The following is an 18,846-nucleotide window of genomic DNA, read 5'->3' on the forward strand; positions in this document are numbered from 1 at the left end:
CTTTGAAGACGCATGCAGTACCTAGGACATTGGTTGTAGCTGTTTCTTCATCTCCTGCTAGTGCATCTTTGCAGCGTACGCCTAAAAATCTATAAGTGAAAAAAATCCTGAACAAATGCTAAGCCGAGACACACTCATAGACTTTAAGGTCTGACGGGACCATCATGATCATCTAGTCTGCCCTCTTGCACATTGCAGGCCCTATAATCTCACCCATTCACTCTTATAATAGACCCCTAACCTCTGGCTGAGTTACTGAAGTTCTCAAATCATGATTTGAAGACTTCAGGTTACAAGGAATCCACCATTAACACTAGTTTTGGCTCTAACAAGAACAATATTTCTATAGAAAAGTAATTTGGGAAAATACTGTTAAAGCTACAGCTTCTGTGAATAATTTTTAAAATGTTGTTAGGCTTTGCCAGTTCTCTGTCCCAGCTCTACCTGAAAGTTTTAGGGTATGTGTGAACCTCACTTTGCAATTGCAATAGTCACTGCAAGTGTGCTCGTACAGAAACCTCATTGTGAATTACACTAGCAGAAAAGTGAGCTGCAAGGTGGCTGCAGGACAAATGGAACTCCGTCTTGTATACCTGTCCTGGGAAGATGGATGACTCATTGTACAGCTTCATAGGGTGCAGCTGCATACAAAAAATGACAGCTGTCAGTCTTATTGGACCATATCTCCATACAAGAGTAGGCATAGCCTTGCACTCGACCATAGGCCACACCTGTTTAGCAAAAAGGGCAGCAGTCCATGGGCTCCACCTACATATTGGATTATTGCAGAGGTGGGTCTTCTTCATGCTCAGTGGATTTCAGCTGTAGGTTTCAGTTAATGGAAAATGAGGTAGCCACAGGCATAGTTGCAGAGCTATGCAGGAGCCAGGCATTGCGTCAGCTGCACAGGGATGCATCTTTCTATTAAAAATGAGAACTTAATTCCAGAGCTGCCAGCGACCCTTTCACCATATGACACAGGAGGGCATTCCAGAAGCTGTCAGGGGCTATGCTTCCTGAGAGAGAAGGGTAGGAGCAGGCTTTAGTGTGGCCTGCCTGGAAGGGAGGCTATTCCAGCATATGGAAGGCAATGGCAGCTGCAGGGCTACCAACTCTTTCAACAGTTGGTGGTTTGTTTTGTTCTTAAATCCTCAGCTCCTGGAGTCATGTGACTGGTACTCTCAGCCCTCCTGGCTGCTTGAAAACGGGACCCCACAAGGCCCAGAAGCCAGACAGCAAATAGAGCCCAACTCTCAGTGTTGTTAAAAATCTCACCATTTTTTAGCCTCTCTCGTTTGACTGGGGCCCTGTCTCGAGGCAGGTGAGGGAGCCATAGGCCTTGCCCTTTGCAACCTGTAATTGGGCAGCCCACTCATCACAGCGGAGGGGTCCTTTGTAGTGGCTCCCTGCTCTGAGGCAAGGATGGGTGGGGGCCCTGTCACAGCAGGTCCAAGGGCTGGGAGCCTGTCTGAGGAAGGCAGTGGGATTCCTGGGGGGAGGGGCACTGTCCCGACTGAAAAATGGGCGCGAAAACTACTGAGGGGACTTGAACCCCTCAGTACACATGCGCCGGAACACAGCGGCGTCTGGCGTCAAAACGCGCATGCGTCCCTGAGCCCCTCGCTAGCCTCGGAGTGACACGGGCGTAGGCGCACAGGTAAAGAGAGGAAGTGAGCGTTGGTCCCGAAGGCCGATAGAACGGGGCGGTATTGCGCATGTGCAGTGGGGTAGCAGAGCGGCTGGCGGTCTCCAGCTGCAGAGCGCGGCTGAGGTGGTGCGCGTGCGCAGTGTGAGCGCTCGGGGTGTTGCTGCCGCCGCTGTCAGTTCCGGCTGTTTGTTCGGGAAGTGGATCCGGCCCGGAGCCGCCGCCGCCTGAGGAGACCCCACCTCTCCCGCCGCCCGGAGCTTCCGCTCCCCACCGGCCATGGCTAGAGACTACGATCACCTCTTCAAGCTGCTCATCATCGGCGACAGCGGTGAGGCGGGGAGCGAGGCCGGGCCTAGGGGGCGGCGGGGCTAGGCCTCTCCCCGGGGCAGGAGCCCCCGCGCCCCTCATCGTGGCGGGGGAGCTTGGCGGTGTCTGACTGGGCAAGAGGCCTGTGGTGCCTCGCGGCGGGGGGGTCGGGGGGTAGCGCCGGGCCGGGGGAGCTGGTCTGGTCTGTGCAGGGGGCGATACCGCCGGGCCAGGGCACGGCCGGGGGGGCTGGGTTGGTCTGTGCAGGGGGCGATGCGGCCGGGGGCGCTGGATTGGAGGCGGGGGTGGAGGGGTTGTTCTGGTTTGTAACTGGCTGCCCAGGCTGGATGCGAGGTCAGAGAGTGACGGGGGGGTGGGGATACTCAGTAAGCAAAGCTGGATGCAGAAACTTCTATAGACGGAGCGGCTGCCACCTCCTAATCCTGTCAGAACTGTGGTGGTGCTGCTTGCCGCCAGTGAGAGTTAAAACACCCCCCGCCCCCGTCAGCCAGCTTGCTTGGTGGACTTCTGCTGGCTTGCCCTCACTAAGTGGGGCTAATCTTATCTCACCCCGGCCCACGAAGAGGCCTCCTGCAGCTAGAATGAAACGGTTGTGTCCTTTGTTTTTCGAGTATCTGTTTAACCTGTGGAACTTGCAGTCACAGAGTGTTGAGGCAAATAATTTAACAAGATTCAAAAAAAGGATTAAACACATATATGAGTAAGGATAACATCAGCATTTACACTTGCTAGGATAGACTTTACAAGGGCAATCAAACCTCATGTTTTCAGGGCATAGGCTGTTATCTAGCTGGGATCAGGAAGGAATTCCTTCATAATAACATACAGTTAAGTACAGTCTAAAGGGTTTGGTCTGTGCTCAGAATGCCCTAAGGACTGTTGTGTCAATTCTTATGTTTTTAACATTTAAAATAAAGCTTTTCTTTAGTTTTTGTCAAGATATGCCCTGCTGAAGCTTTGTGTATGTGTTCATCAACTTAGAAATAACTTTGGGTCTTGTTTAGATCTTTAAAATGGAGGAGGAATATGTGTTGGATGTATATGTTCCATCTACTAATCATGGATGCCCAAAACACTTAACCTGTTGGTTGAAGATAGGGAAAATGTCTGATCTTTGACTTGAAAAGGCTTTCCAGAGTTTGAAACACTTTTGAAGGGCAAATAATTGAATTTACCATCTATCATGTCAGTTGATCTATTTTGAAGTGCACCAGAAATGTGGGTGGGCTATGTCTACTTTTATGCAGGGGTCCCCACACTTCACCCAGTCAAGTTCCATAGTCGCAACCCTTCAAGATCCTGAAACTTAATTTAAATAAAATTGAGTATATGTTATCCACCCTTAGGCAGTAGGTCCCAGTATGGAATGTGGCATGGCCATTTGTGTAAAAACTGAATGCTGCATGATCCTAGGAACTGTCATCTCAATAGGCTTTCAGCTCCCTGTCAAAAGTGGTTGAATGTATACTACACTGTGTCCCCCTCGTTGCTCCTGTGGATGCAAGAAAGATAAGGCTTGTGTTTGCAGGGGCCCTATTTTAAATAAGGTCCATTTTCTTTAAAAAAAAAAAAAAGGGGTGGGTGGGGATGATTCTAAAACCCAAGGAAAGGAGGGCACATGTGGTAGCTTACTGATGACTTTACTAGAGTAGAGTTTAAATAGTGTCTTCCTTGCCTGTCAGGAGGTTTCAAAACAATTTAGGCAAGACTGGTAATTTGGAGAGAGCCCTATATTGGAGAAGAAGATTTTTCTTTTGACCAATTAAATCCCTTTGCTGGCATTTCTTAACTTGGGCAACGCCTCTAATCACTGAAGAGTGTCCAGTGCGAGAAACTGCATGATCTGATTGCGAGAGCACTGGATGTCTGCAGCTCGGGATCCTAACAGTTAAATCCACTGTAGAGCTACAAGTATTGATTGTTAATGTTTTCTCTTTAATCCCAAGAGGAAGGCTTTGCCCCCATTTCCAGAAACATTTCATTTGCATCGTTTACTGATCCTTACAGAAAAGCCCAGTGTTAGGAAATGCAATGTTGTTGGATGGATTGTTACATTTCATCTGCTTTTCCCAATATGGAGTTGTGACAGAGTTTAGAGGACAGTAGATTTTCATGTTTAAAACAGGTCATTTCAAAAAGATTATTGTAATCTTAGCTGTTCAAGTTTTGCCAAAAATTTTAAAAATGAAATATACAGCTAGTCTATTACTTTCTACTTGCATGCCTATGTATGTTTTCATTCAGCTAGAGCTGGGTTTGTTTTGAAAGCTGTGATAGGGAAATTTATGCACTACTAGATTTCACAAAATTAGTAGGCAAGGCAGTGCTTTTGAATTCTTTCTTTTACATGAGTGGAAGAAGCTCTACTGACTCCCCCCGCCCCCCGAACTTAAAATGTACGTGCATAGGAGGTGGGGGCCATGAGGAGTGTGGTTTCTCTGTATATGAGCAGTATGCTTTATAGACAGTGTTCATTCAGTGAGATCTGTCATCTGGAACAGCTAGAATTTCCTGAATTCTGGAGGCTTGGCTTCTCTTTACAAGCCTTTTTGTGATTGCCTGTGGTCAAGACATTGTCCACCACTGAAGTAGATCTTCCTGACAACATGCAAGTCATTTGCTGTCCATGGAGTTCTACAGTGCTGTTTGCAGCTGGTTTTGTCTTTAAACATAGAGATGCAGTCTGATAAGACTATAAGACCCAACATGTGGTGTTGAGGCCACTTGAATCAAGATGACGTGCTGCTCACTGGGATCTGTAGACTCAGCAAGCTCCATCTTTTTGAAAGTTGACAGTGGTTGCAACAGCGTTTGTTATATAAATTATATGAAGCCTTTAGGATCTTGGCATGTTGCTAGTGCAGCCCTCTCTAAGTTTGGGCAGCTGTTACCAACCCCTTTCTTGGAGCTTAGGGTTGTTCAGCATCTGGCTACTGTAACTTGGTTGTCAATATTGCCTTCTGTGTAACACTCATCCTCTGTAAGAGGCTACCTTTTCTGCTCTTGATGTTTAGGCAATGCTGGCTAGGCTAATGCGTTTGGCCTATGAGACATGGATTTTTGGAATGGCAGGGAAAATAGATACTTTGTTTAGTGTTATGGAAGGTTGGAGGAATCTGAAAAGACTGAACAACTATAGGAACTCTGTGCAGTCATCATACAGAAATCCTTGCAGATTTGTTAATAGTGACTGCAACTTAACACGAGTAAGCTCTGACCTGATAGACCCTAGTTTTAAATGAGAGGAAATAACATTGGTCAGTTACTGTGATCAGGTTAGCAAACTGGAGCTAAGGGTCTCTTCTAAGAAGCAACCTGGGGTTTCCGCATGCCAAAACCCAGTGGGTCTGTTGTGAAGGAGTCAGTTCTTTGTGATGGATTTTATTGGAAGCAGGTGTGCGCAAGATGTTCCCATGAAACTGGAAATGCTGCAATGTGACTTCAGATTGTTTAAGGAAAACCTGAATGAAGTACTGTTCAAAGCATTCAGAATTGTTACATGAAACGTCTCGTGCAAAGGGTGCAATTTCAGAGTGATCCTGCAGTATGGAATACTTGTTGCTTCCTGTGAGATGACAGTATAGAACAATGGTTCCCAACCTTCTTGAGCAATTGCACTAGTTTACCTTGGCTGTATTAGTCAGTGCCTGCTGTCTTCCATTAAATAATGCCCATTCTAACCCAAGCTTGGCAGCACCAAACCCTGATCTCAAGGGCCAAATTTCAGTGTGGGTTCAAGTGTACATGATTGAATGAGAGAGAGGCAGTGATGCTCAGGCATGGTGCAAAAGATCAGAGATGGGATTTTTTTAGAATATCTGCTGGGGATACCTGCTGTGTCATTATTGGTCCAAGAACTGAAAGTTGGGGGAATTGTAATGGATCCCTTGAGATCTGACCTGCAGTTCTGTTCATGCCAGTTTTCTCCTCTGAGGCTTTGGTCAGGAACTGATAGAACTAGATTATCTTCCAGAAGAAGGAATTAAATGGGATTCAGAAAATACAGTGAATGAAAGACAAAATATCACCATCTGTTACTACTTTTCCAACAGAACTAAGCATTTTTTCTCTCTTTCAGGTGTTGGCAAGAGCAGTTTGCTGTTACGCTTCGCAGATAATACTTTCTCAGGTGAGTGTTCGTTTCCTCCAGTGGTAAATTGGCCGAGGGCTGTCCTAGCACTGGCCTGTTGCTAGAGAACTCTCATCCTGGGAGTTCACTTAACCTGGCACTGCTAGCCATATTAGAAATCTGTTATCTTCCCAGCTCTATTTCTCTTGGCACACCCACACAAAATCCTTGCATTTTGATTGTGAAAATCCCATGGCGTTTAGATCAGTGTGAATCCTGTGAAAGAGTTCAATTTGTTAAATGTCCGTTGCACCATGCAAACTTCTGCCCATTGTAAAACCTTCCATTCATCCTGTGGAATTAGGATTGATGGAGTACTATAGTTAAATCAAGATAATTTAATTCTTTGTAACATGATTAAGAGTTATTAGGCGATTAATAGAATAGATTGTAGTCGAAGGGAAGAGAGATTCCACTAGCAGTTAAGATAAATTTTGCACTGCAAACTCTCAAGAATAAAATATTTGTGTATTTGTTACCCCTCTTTTGATGAATCTGGTGCTTATTCTCAACCACTGGTATGGTGTTGGAATAGCTTTCTTGAAATAGATTTTTTTTGCCACTGGATTTGATTTTTGGCATCAGTAGTGGAAAATAGCCTGGACTCATGAATAATTATTATACAAATAAAAATGGGGCTTGAGATACCTGTCTAAAAGGAGTCCAGATAGATTGGGCAAAGTGACAGAGTCCTCCTGAGGCTACCGCCAGCTGCAGCATAGACATGTGTCCTAGTGAATGTTGATAAGTTTAAAGGGAACAAGGTTTGGTGTTCTCACTTGCATACACACTTCCTCTCTGTAGGCAGCTACATTACCACAATTGGAGTGGATTTTAAAATCCGGACAGTTGAGATTAATGGAGAGAAGGTGAAGCTACAGATATGGGACACAGCTGGACAAGAGCGTTTCCGAACTATCACATCGACGTGAGTATAGTTGGGCTCCTTTGACTGTGGCTCCAAGCTTAGATATGATGGGCTTCTTGGAATGTAGCTTGGCTATTATAGCATAGGAGTTTCTCAAATATGTGGTCTATCTGTGTTTGTGGGGGATTTTTTCAAAGCTTTCCCATGACAATTAGGGATAAAGGATTTATGGTAAAGGCACAGGACTGGGAGGCAGGACTCCTGGATTCTTGGCTATGCAACAGATTTTCTGTATGATCTTGGGCAAGCCTCTTAATTCCTGTACCTCTTGTTTCCCAGCTGTAAAACTGGGAATGTTTCTCTTTTTTTTTATACGTCAGTAAATCTAGCCTTACAACCTTCTGCAAAATGTACTACAGAAATCCACAGTATTAATCCTCTCTATCAGTTTTGTAGTTTTAATGAGGCGTTTGAGGTTTAAGAATTCAATGTCAAATATATGGATTCTTTTTGGAATTGCTAATGGTGAAGGGACATTCAGATGATTAAAGTACATAACGTTCTGTTGAAACAGACACCAACAGAAGGTTAACCTTCTTGGTCTGAGGTCAGTTCAAGCTCATTGTCCTTTGAACAACTGCAGTGCTTTTCCTGTTCCTGAAGAAACCACACCCTGTGCTGCAGCTGCAGCACTGAAAGCTCAGGAGAATGACATGTTTTTGCTATAACTGGTTATGGTGGATTTGGGGCTGCTCAGAGTGGTGTTGGGAGAAGAGGAAGGAAGACATTTGGAAATGGGTCCTCCCAGTAAAAATTTATTTTATACAGAAAGGAAACAAAGGATCCAAGTGCCTGTTTTCTCATACACTTTAAGGCTAGAAAGGCCTAGATTGTGATAATCTAGTCCTGTCCTCCTGCATGTTGCAGGCCACAGAACCTTGCCCATCCATTTCTGTAATAGACCCGTAATCACTGGCTGAGTTACCGAAGTCCTCAAATCATGATTTAAAGACTTCCAGTTACCAAGAAGCCACCATTTAATCTCGTTTAAACCTGCAAGTGACCCATTCTGCAGAAGATGGTGAAAAACCCCCACGGTCTCTGCCAATCTAACCTGAGGGAAAATTCCTTCTTGACCCCAAATATGGTGATCAGTTGGACCCTGAGCATATGGGCGAGACCCACCAGCCAGACATCTGGGAAAGAATTCTCTTTAGTAACTCAGAACCCTCCCCATCTAGTGTCCCATCTCTGGCAGTTGAAGATATTTGCTATTAGCTGTTACAGATGAGCCACATGCCATTGTATGTAGTCATATCATACTGTCCCCTCCACAAAACTTACCAAGCTCAGTCTTGAAGCCGGTTAGTTTTTTTTGCCTCCACTGCTTCCCTTGGATGACTGTTTCAGAACTTCACTCTTGGATGGTTAGAAACCTTTGTCTCATTTCAAGCCTAAACTTGTTGATGTCCAGTTTGTATCCATTTGTTCTTGCGTTAATACTGGCACTTAACTTAAATAACTCTTCTCGCTTCCTGGTATTTATCCTTCTGATGTATTTATAGAAGGCAATCATATCTCCCCTCCTCCTTCATTTGGTTAGTCATTCACAACTGACTTCTCCTTTGGCTTCTGTCAGTTAACTGAGGCAGGTCATTTTTCATATAACATCAGGTAACTACCCCAAATTAAAAAGCCTAATGGGGTTGGCTGCCTTTGGGAGAGGTTTGGATATTTAGAAATCGGTGAATTGTGCTCCATCCTTTTCCTTTGCATTTCTTCGCTGATACTGCTGGAGACTTGTTTCATAAAAGCATTGCAGATTTTGTTACCTCTCCTAGTGTTCCTGTGCATGACATCACTTCTTGTTTCAATGCTGTGGCCAGCTTCAGAAAGGAAGTGGTGAGGGGGGAGGCAGTAAGGCACTGCTGAAGTTCTTATCAGCTGTGCATATGGGCCACTTGTTCTGGTTGAATTTGTGCTGAGTCAGCAAGGCACCTTCCTGTTTTCAGAATTCACAGCCACACTTCAGCTCTGAATTAATGAGCCTTGGTTCACAAGGCTGTGGGGGCTGATGTGAGCTAGATCCGAAAACCACAATGCCCAGCAATTAAAGGGGAATTCCAGGAAATGACTTACTTTTGAGGACAGGAATAGCTGCAGAAGTGACTGTCTAATGTAATGTGTAAACCTTCTGCTTCTCCTTCCACTCTCAATCATTTAAAAACAAGAACTTTTGAGAATCATTGAGGATGCTTTCTACATGAAGGTTTTTGTACTTCCTGATTCATGTATTGCTGCTGCTGTTACAACTTCTCTGGGAGAGCTGAAGACAAGTTGTAATGTGTGGGGGAGTAACGAGCCCCCATGTTTTCCCATATTGCAGAGTTTTCAGGGTAGTTGCTCACCTGCCACAAACCTTCTGCGGAGAAGCAATAAATATGTCCAGCTTTGCACACAACTGAATGGGCATTTTTGTTTTCAGCCCCTCTGGGACATTGATGGCAAATACTTAGGGAAGAAGTAAAAAAGCTGCTCCAACACCCTGTACTATAGTAGAAAAACTTTTTCCTCCAGCTAGGTGGACTGGCTGTGGCTTCTGGAGTAAGCTGCTACTTCCTGTTTAGTTGGCCAGTAGGCGTGAGGCAGCCTTCTCTGGGGTGGACCATATTCCCTAAATAGATAATAAACCACAAGATTGTGGATTCAGAATTTTATTGTCAAGGGAGTAACTGATTTGCTTAGAGCAGGACAATGAGTAGCAGATCAAATTACCAGGTTATAGAGTATACAGAAGGGCGTGGCCAAACAAAGCATGGGAAAGGTGCCAATACATTGTCTACGGAATGGTTGAAATTTTAGGTTGCTGTAGCAGTGACCATTTAGATTGAAAGGGAGAAGGTGATCCTTGGCTATTGCTATAGACCAGTAAATCTTTTTTGCGGATAGTCTACAGGGAGATGTCAAGTCGAGTATGGTAAACAAACTTGAAGTCTGAGAGCATCTGTCATAATTGTAATGGTTTGAAGTGCTGCTGGGAAGACTTAGAATTGCAACATGACTGAACTGAGTGCAAGTCTGTAGTAGAAAATGGAAAGACAGAAGAAGCTGCAGTCAAGTCATTTCTGTGTAAAAGCTCAACATAAGTTACAGAAGCTGACTAAGACACAGAAGCTTTTAAGGAATGTAAAGGAATCTAAGCAGGAGAATTATTTTTTATAAAGCCAGGAAAAGTAAAATAGACTGAAAAAATCCTACAGTAAATAGCAAAATGTCAAAGGCAGCAAGACTGTGTATATATGAAATAATCAGGGGTCTTGGGGTTATTGGTGTTAGGTGGAGCAGTGACTAGTGCACTAGCCACTTAACTTTAGAGAGCTGGGTTGACTTTCACCTAAATCCAAACAGAATTTTAGTTTTGATCTGATAATCCCATATGTGCACATCAGAAACCCTCTGGGGACATTGCAGGTCACGAATAAGATGTGAGAGTTGCAGGCGCTGCATCTTTCCATGCTTGGTCTGCTCAAGTACATTTGTGAACATAGAACAATTTTTAACGGGTTTGGTAGTTTCTATCCAGTTCCCTTAAGGACAGTGTGGGCTTAACTCAAGGAATGAGGTAATTATAGAGTGATTAGCTACCATGCATTTGTAGAAGAACAGGGTGGAGATATGTCCAAGTCAGAGATCAGTTTTCCAGGGACAGCAGAAGTAGAGTTATGGTGTACTGAATACCAGATATGGTTATTAAGAGGTTAGATGTACTGATTGCAGATGATATGCATTCGTGCATCTGACAAGAAATAAGCAAGGAAATGGCGAACTTTAACAAACATTGAGTTCACTACCGTCATGTGAGATTCCAGAGGACTATAAACCAATGAACTAACAATAACAGCTTTGGAAATGCCATATTGGAATAAACCAACAGCCCACCTAGTTGGGTGTCCTGTCTTTGACAGTGGCAAGTTTTGGATGCTAGAGGAAGGTGTTACATACAGCCTGGAGATTAACTGTATGATACAAAACCAGCAATTAGAGGGAGATTTTTTTTCCTGATCTCAGGTGGTGATCCGCTTATATCCTGAAGCATGAGATCTGCTTCTGCTAGTAATATAAAACAGACTACTGTAACTGCAGATGCTATTGATAAATCTCTAATCCCTTTCTAAAAAATGTATTAAGCTTTCTGACTCAATAGTATCCTGTAGCAGCAAGTTCCACATGCTAATTCTAAAATGTTTCCTCCTTTTTTAGGAGCAGCCTTGGAAGAGATGTAGTGGGTTGATTTAAGGATATCATTGTTTAAACAACCAGCCCTGGAGTTTTGTGAAGATTTACTACTGTTGTGTAATGATTCAATAATAATGTACTTACAGCTTAAGATTTTACAAAGTTTTGTAGAAAAGATCAGGGTAATGTTTATAATGCATTGATGCAGCTATATAAACTGTAGGATTCTCATTCTTTTATTTGAATTTCTTATGATTCAGCTCCAGAATTTAAGCTTTTGTACATTTAAAGTCTCTAGTTTTGTGGTTGAAAGGTAACCTTTGAAGGGTGAACTGACCCAATAATCTTTATCTGCAGACAGTTTGAAATAATAATTTGGAGGTGTGAGTAGCCCCATTCATCTCAATAGGACATTAAATCGGAAAACCAGTGATGCTTTAAACATCAACAGCTATTTGATGACTGTTCTTCTTAGGAAAAACACCACATTACTATGCTTCTCCATTGTTGGATGTTGTGGCAGCTATTGAGTTGCTGGGGGTAGCTAGTTGTCTATTTGTGGGGATGGGGAATGAGGATTTCATTCCTCCCTCCTTCAAACTTAAAATGGCCTCCATCCTACCCAAAATAGGGAGGGGGGAAAAAGGAGATGCATCTGCTCCTTGGTTTCAAAAGCCTCAACTGCCTCTTAATTGTCAAAAACACAAAACTGACTTCCATTCCTTCCCGGGTGCCAAAAGCCCCGTCTGTCTCCTACCCATCTGCCAAAGCCAACAACGTCCCCCAGGCAATTTCTATAAAGCAGTTATGTGTGTTTAGTGCAGCACATGAAAAACTGAAAGTATGGCCACAGTGTAAATCAATATACAAATGAAATTGTATAGTCACACTACTGTGTTGCACTTGCGCTGCATCAGTTATGTCTAACGTACCACTTAAGACACAAGGCCTTGGATAAGATTCATGGATAGTGTAAAGCAGGTGATAAGCTTAAAAAAGGGGGGGGGGGGAGGGGATTAATATCCGAAAATAAAGGTGGTCATAGATTAAACCATCAGGTTAGTCAAATGTTGAGTGAGATCTCAGACAATGAAGAAAATTGCAGTTTAGCATAGACAAATGTAACGTTGGAGAGGGGGGTGAGAAATGGATCAACCTAAAGAACATCTGTTATATGAAAGAGTATTCCAGTTCAGAATCAAGAAGAGGATTTAGGTGTAAAGTATCTGTCTATTGCTCAGCACCAGCAAAACCAAACCAGATACAGGACTAGATTTGTGAGCTGGATGAGAGAGCACAAAACAGGAGGTGCTGTGCCTACATAAATTAGGACCCAATCTGGAGCAGAGCTTGTCGTACAAGTCACTGTTTCACATGGAAGAATATTTTTGATGTGGACTGGAGCCCCTGAGGATAAAGATGTTATGTAGTCTAAAGAATCTGAATTATAAAGGAAACTTCATATTTTTTCTAGTTGAGGAAAAGATGAATTGGCCTAACAGGCTTCAAAATCATAAAAGAATTGGTTGAGAGAACTGGTTAAAGGGTTTAAAAGTACAGCACAATCTAGAAAAAACAGTCTGGGATTGAATATTCTTGGTCTAAGCTATTTCATGCCAATGGAATTGAACATGTAGTATATGCTTCTGAAAAAGCAATGCAAGAAAATTATGATATGCCTGGGTTTCTTTCTGGAGAACGTAAGAGTAGAGATGAGAACACGTAGATAGGCAGACAGGTTTGCATGGTGACCTTCCATACTTCTGAATTGTGGTGATCCTATCCTAAAAAGTTGCTCAACACTTAGTTGCTGCCAGCACCACTACCTGATGATGTGAAACAGGGACCAAGACAGCAGTTAGTGGGGAAAAGCGTAGCTGAAAAGCCTTCTAGAGATAGCAGTACTTTACACTTCAGTGAGTGAGAAGCACTGACTGTGTTGCAGAGGTCTGGTATCATTAACTCTAGTCCTACAGATGAGGAGACTGAAGTAGCGATGTTAAGTGACTTGCTCAAGCTGTTACAGTAAGTCAGTGGCAGAGATGAAAAAATAAATCAGAACTAATCTGAAATGTAGTCCAGTTGGTCTTGCTCAGTGTCACAGTGCACAGATGGATTGGGGTGTCTTCTGTCTGGGGAAGGATTAATTCAGCAAAGGGAGAACTAGATTCAAAGTGTTGGTCGCAGCTGTCATCTCTGAAGACCAGAGGGAGGAAGAGCCCTTGTGGAAATGCTGATAATGAGATTGGTCTCTGGAAATCTTGAAGCATATTTCTAAGGGAAGTGCCTCAGTTTGGCTGCTATGAACTTCCACATTTGCATTGGTAAAAGCTAATCCTAGTCAGACACAAGAAAAGGAGGAGGGGAACGACAGGTAAACGTGCAAAGTGCACCTAGTAATATAATTCTTGGAGTGGTTCCACAAAGAAAACCATTTAAAAAAAAAAATACCAAACCAGTGAGAGGGATCAGTGTTAATTGTCTCAATGATTTACAGAGCAAATTTGCTCAATTCAAAAGCAAAAGGTTTCTTTCTGAAGCGCCAGCCCTGCAAACTCAACTGGGATCTGAATGTTAAGCTGAACATAAAGGTTTTCCTTCATGCGTATCATTGTACTAAAGATTTTACAGGCCACAAAAGGTGTCTTCATTGGTGCCTGCACTGCTCCATTTTTTTTACAGTGTTTGCACAGGTGAAACAAGTTGGAACTTAGTGAACAATTCTAACGCACAAAAAGAAACTGAATCCATCTTCTTTTCTTAGCTGTGTTGGTTCTGCAGGTCTAACTAGCTTTGACTGCATTTCACTTATTTTTAATCACTAAAGGTAGCAGATATGACTCTGAATGCACATATGGAGCAGATCTGTTGAGTAGGAAGGTGCCATCAGTACATAGTTGCTTTTCAGAGTAGAATGGGACTTTAAAACAAAAGGAATAACTGGGGGCTAAATAGCAAAACAGTTAAATCTCTGAATAGTTTATATCTGGAGATCTGATCACAGATGAGACTTGTTCACATGTTAGTCCCTAATGAGCATTTTTCACATCTCAAAACTACAGCACAATTTGGCATGATTTAATGATCTTTGCTGGAAGGCCTATGGCTGGAATAGTGAGTGCTGTTGCTAGAGAGGAACTGGAGGCACTTAATAATGTAGCAGAAAGGGAGGGGAGCTTGCAAAACTCCTTTCCTGACTGCAACCATTGATCAGTCTTTAATTTGTGCAGGAACCAAGATTCCCATGAAATAGGCAATGGAGGATGGATTGCAAGTGCCTGCTCCCACAGCTGGAAGATCATGCTTATCCTTGTTTGGGTCCCAGGCAGCCCGAACAGGACCTGTAGGAGCAGGTTTATCAATATAGGGGCTCTGAAACTTGTTCATATGGGCCAGCTGAGCAAAGAACTGTGCATGTTGAGGGGCAGAGCGTGAGCTGACAGTTGCACATTAAATGACTCCCAGTGGGGCGAGGGGGATAGAGACTTGTTTGTTCAGGTTTGGGGATTTATATCTGAATGCTCTAGAGGCTCATTCCAAAGAAAGGTGTTAGGATAAGGCCAAGCAGCCAGAAGTTTGAACTAGCATCTGTGTCCTTTTCCCATCCCATAGGTATTACAGAGGGACGCATGGGGTCATTGTTGTCTATGATGTCACCAGTGCAGAATCCTTTGTGAATGTAAAGCGGTGGTTACATGAAATTAACCAAAACTGCGATGATGTCTGCCGGATACTGGGTAAGCTCCTACTCTGCTGCTGCTTGTTCTGGGAAGCCTTTGCTATGGCCGCCTGGCCAGTGTAGGAGGTGTAGCACTGACCTTTTTTCCTTTTTAGTGGGAAATAAGAATGATGACCCAGAGCGGAAGGTGGTGGAGACGGAAGATGCCTATAAATTTGCCGGGCAGATGGGGATCCAATTGTTTGAGACCAGCGCCAAAGAAAACATTAATGTGGAAGAGGTAATACCCTGAAGGGAATAGGAATATGGCGACTTTTCAGAAGTAACGAGCTAGAAATGGCAAAATACTGCATCTGTTAAAGGAGATGCAAATTTTACTGTTAGGAGGCCACATATCAACAAAAGTAGGAGGGGTTTTCATTGCTATTAGCATTTATTGTGCCTCCGTATATGCAAACTGCAGATGACCAGTTGCAGTGAGAAGGAGAGAGAGAGGGTCAGGTGGAGAGGTTCTGCAGATAAGGTGACTTTTCAGTGCAATAAAGGCTAAAGCTGGATGGCGAAATTAATAAAAATGCATCAGCCTTTTAGATCTTTTTCCCAAGAGATCTTTTTTCACTGGAAGTGCCAGCCTCAGTGGAAGGGAATGCTAGAGCCTGAGTTGTTGGCCTTGATGGGGCTGTGGGCAAGTGAGGGTTATGCTAAACCCTGACTTGCTGTTCTTGGTGGCACTGCTGGGCTAGACCCTCACTCACAAGTTTTAGTGGGGGAGGGAAGGGTGGGGCTGGAGGATGCTGGTCCCCAATTCACTGGCCTTTGGAGGGGTTGTGAGAGAATATGCTGAAATCTGACTTGCTGGTCATAGTGGCATCATGGGCTGCTTTTGGTGTTTCATCTACTTCTCTGGAGGGTAGCCCCTCAGCAGGCAGTCTGCACTCCCAGATGGTCTGAACTGCATTGTGTTTCTCTTGCAGATGTTTAATTGCATTACAGAGCTGGTTCTGCGAGCAAAGAAAGAAAACTTAGCAAAGCAGCAACAGCAACAACAGAATGATGTGGTGAAGCTAACTAAGAACAGTAAAAGGAAGAAGCGGTGCTGCTAATGCCATTTCCCTGTTGCAGAGACTCTGCTCTGACAGATCAGCCCCTCCTAGACTTGGGCTACTTCACTGGGGCAGGCTTTGGGAGGACTTCCTCAGTTTTGTGCCGTTATTTAAAGATTTTTCTCCATGTTTTCTATCAAGAGGCGCTGGCACCTTACCATGTTAGTGCCAAGAAAGTATCGGATGGACTCTTGCCCCTTCTCTCGTCCCCTGCTCATTCCAGTGCGCCTTGTAGACAAGAAAGGACGTTGCCTACCAAGTCGACTGATTAACCCAAGAGTTTGTACATAATGTATATTGCTTTAACCATCTGCACCTCCCTCTTGTCACTTTGGCTTATGCCTTCTTAATGTCAGCCAATCATGAACTGCAGTTATCTTTTTAAAGATAGAATACAAAGTTCTTAACTCAAGTAGGCTTCAGGCTGGCAGCGATTGCTGCTGGGGCCTTGGGCTTCATTTTGTTTGGGCTCCAGGCTGGCAACTGGTGCCCCTGGGGCCTTTGGCTTCACTCTGAGTTCCAGACTGTTACTGGGGCTTCAGCTTCATTTTTCTAGGTTCTGGGGTTGCTGCTGGAGCCTGGGGTTTCACGTTACCAGCCCTGGGCTAGCGGCTGGTGCTGGGTTTCACTTTGCCATACTCCAGGTTTGTGGCAAGGGCCTTGGTTTTATGTTTGCTTTGTGGTGCAACCCAGCTGTACCTGTGCTCTTTAGTTTGTATCAAGATATTTAAAAACAATGGGATTTATTTGGATTTAAACTTTAAAAAAAAAACAAAATGAAACTAAACTCCAGTGACTTCTGCTTCTGGGTCTGCTGGTTGTTCCAGGCGAGGGTCCAGACACTTGTTGAGAGCAACAAAACAGTGTGAATCTGCCAAAAAAAAGCCGCTCATGTTGCCCTGTCCACAAGTAGATCTGAATTCAAATGTGAATGCTGGTGGCCAAGCATTGCTTCAAGAGAGATGGAACATGTGGAAGTGAATCCAGCTCTTTTGGTTGGTGTCTGGATCCAACAGTTGCTGCAGGATCATTCCCAGGAGTCTCCTGCCAGAGGAGGACTGCTTTCTCGAATGTAAAGAAATGGAAAGCTATTGCTTGCATTATGTGGTGATGGTTGTGGATAGGGGTTTTCTTTGGTAATGTACTCTGGTCTCACTGTGCTGAACAGACAGCATTCCTCTGGCCTTCATTGGCTTTTGTGGGAAAATAAGGGCTCAGTTCATCAGTCCCTGAATAGATATGCTCAGAGGCTGAGACTGTCATGGCAGGTGCAGGATGTCTTTGGGTTGCTAACATGTGTTCATCAACTGATTCTCTATGTAAAAAGGAAATTCTCTTGAAATACTGACTGGAAAGGGGTGGGGGTGGGGTGTTGGCTTCTGGCTTCATACTTGACCTTGAAGATGACACAGCACTCAGGTGTCAGCAGATGGTCCTCCGGAATCACTGGCCTTAGGTTTGGTAGGGCATGTCCCACTGACATCCATGAGCTTGGAATAATCCCAATCACACCCAGGAAAGGCTAAATTGAAATCACTTATTTATTTTGCCGGCCTTTTTAGATTCTTATGGTTCGTGGTAAAAGCCCTGATCATACAATCACATCACAGATCAGTCTGACTTTAAAGATTTTTTTTCATGCAAACCATGAATGTGTGACAAGTTTTTAACCAGTGCAAGTGTTGGGAGTGTATAGCAGCTGCCTTTTCCCATCTCCCATCTCTCTTCTGCACATATCTATCCATGTTTCAATGGTAACTCAAGAGTAAAAATGAGCTGGGGATATTGGGATGATACTGCTAGAGTGAGCACTGCATGAATGACAAGATGTGCATTGGTTGCTTCTGCAGGTGGTAGCAAAAATTACACCAGGCATCCACCCTATGTGTTTCCAATGTGGAATATAGCATATGTACCAGGAAGTAGCTCTGTCAACCTTCTCTATCCCTTCCTATTGAAATGAAGCTGGCTTGTGCCACAGTTCCCACTCTGTGGGCCCGACTTGAATTACATTGATGGGGCTCGTGTGCTGAAGAGTTGTAGGGTAGGGGTAAAGGGTATAGGCAAAAGTAAAGGGGAAAACTGAATTTGTTGGAACTGATGTAATAAAGTGAGGAAATGGTGCACCTGATCTGGAGTGTTTTGATGTGGAAAGGTTAGTTCTCATTCAGTCCAGGTCTTTGTGGTGGCAGGTGTGAGCTTTGCCAATCCAGCAGTCCAATTTCCTGGCTTGAAGTGGGATTTTTTTTTAGTGCTGCCTCTACTGGCTGTAGAGGAGCAGCTGTCTACCTGCTGCTGCCACTGAGTATTAGTATTGGGGTATAGGGACTGCATCTCTAGTGGTGCTGATGTGAAGTTTCCTAATGTTAAGCGATGGAATGTCTAACTGGTTTGCTAGGATTATTTCTGTATTGACAGTTTCTAATTATGCTTTTTAAATAATTTTAAAAAACTAAAAATAAAGGTTACAAGATGCCACATCTTCCTTTTGAAGGTCTGTTTCCTCTGCTGTCCAGCACCTGGAGCTGGGTTCTCCCCCGCCTTGCCTCCATCCTCTCGTTATATGTGCTGCTTTTGGGGGGGAGGTGTTTTGGAAGGAGCAATGGCTGTCTTCAGTCATCTTGCTGCCCTGGGATTTTTCGCTCTGTTTAGTGGAGCTGTGTATTAAATCTTTCTTTATGGGTTGAAAATTGATGATTTGCACTTTATTCCTTCATTCCTGTCCCAAGGGAAAGCTTTGGAGACTTCATTTACAATTACACAGGATAGAGTTGGAACTCCAGCAGAGTCTGGAGCTCTTTGTTAGAGGCAGGAGAGGACAAATACTAATTAATAAAATAAGAGGCTGATTTCCCA

At 43.8% G+C, this 18,846-nt stretch overlaps 1 protein-coding gene across 1 annotated transcript; it reads left to right on the forward strand.

The window, feature by feature from the left end:
* Window positions 1-1,724: 1,724 nt before the first annotated feature.
* Window positions 1,725-18,470, forward strand: RAB35 (RAB35, member RAS oncogene family). Its single transcript, XM_032777851.2, has 6 exons — window positions 1,725-1,976; window positions 6,054-6,104; window positions 6,909-7,032; window positions 14,821-14,945; window positions 15,043-15,167; window positions 15,862-18,470. The coding sequence occupies exons 1-6, from the start codon at window positions 1,925-1,927 to the stop codon at window positions 15,988-15,990; spliced, it is 606 nt and encodes a 201-aa protein (XP_032633742.1). The 5' UTR covers window positions 1,725-1,924; the 3' UTR covers window positions 15,991-18,470.
* Window positions 18,471-18,846: the final 376 nt, after the last annotated feature.

Source organism: Chelonoidis abingdonii, chromosome 22, assembly GCF_003597395.2.
Source record: "Chelonoidis abingdonii isolate Lonesome George chromosome 22, CheloAbing_2.0, whole genome shotgun sequence".
NCBI lineage: Eukaryota > Metazoa > Chordata > Testudines > Testudinidae > Chelonoidis > Chelonoidis abingdonii.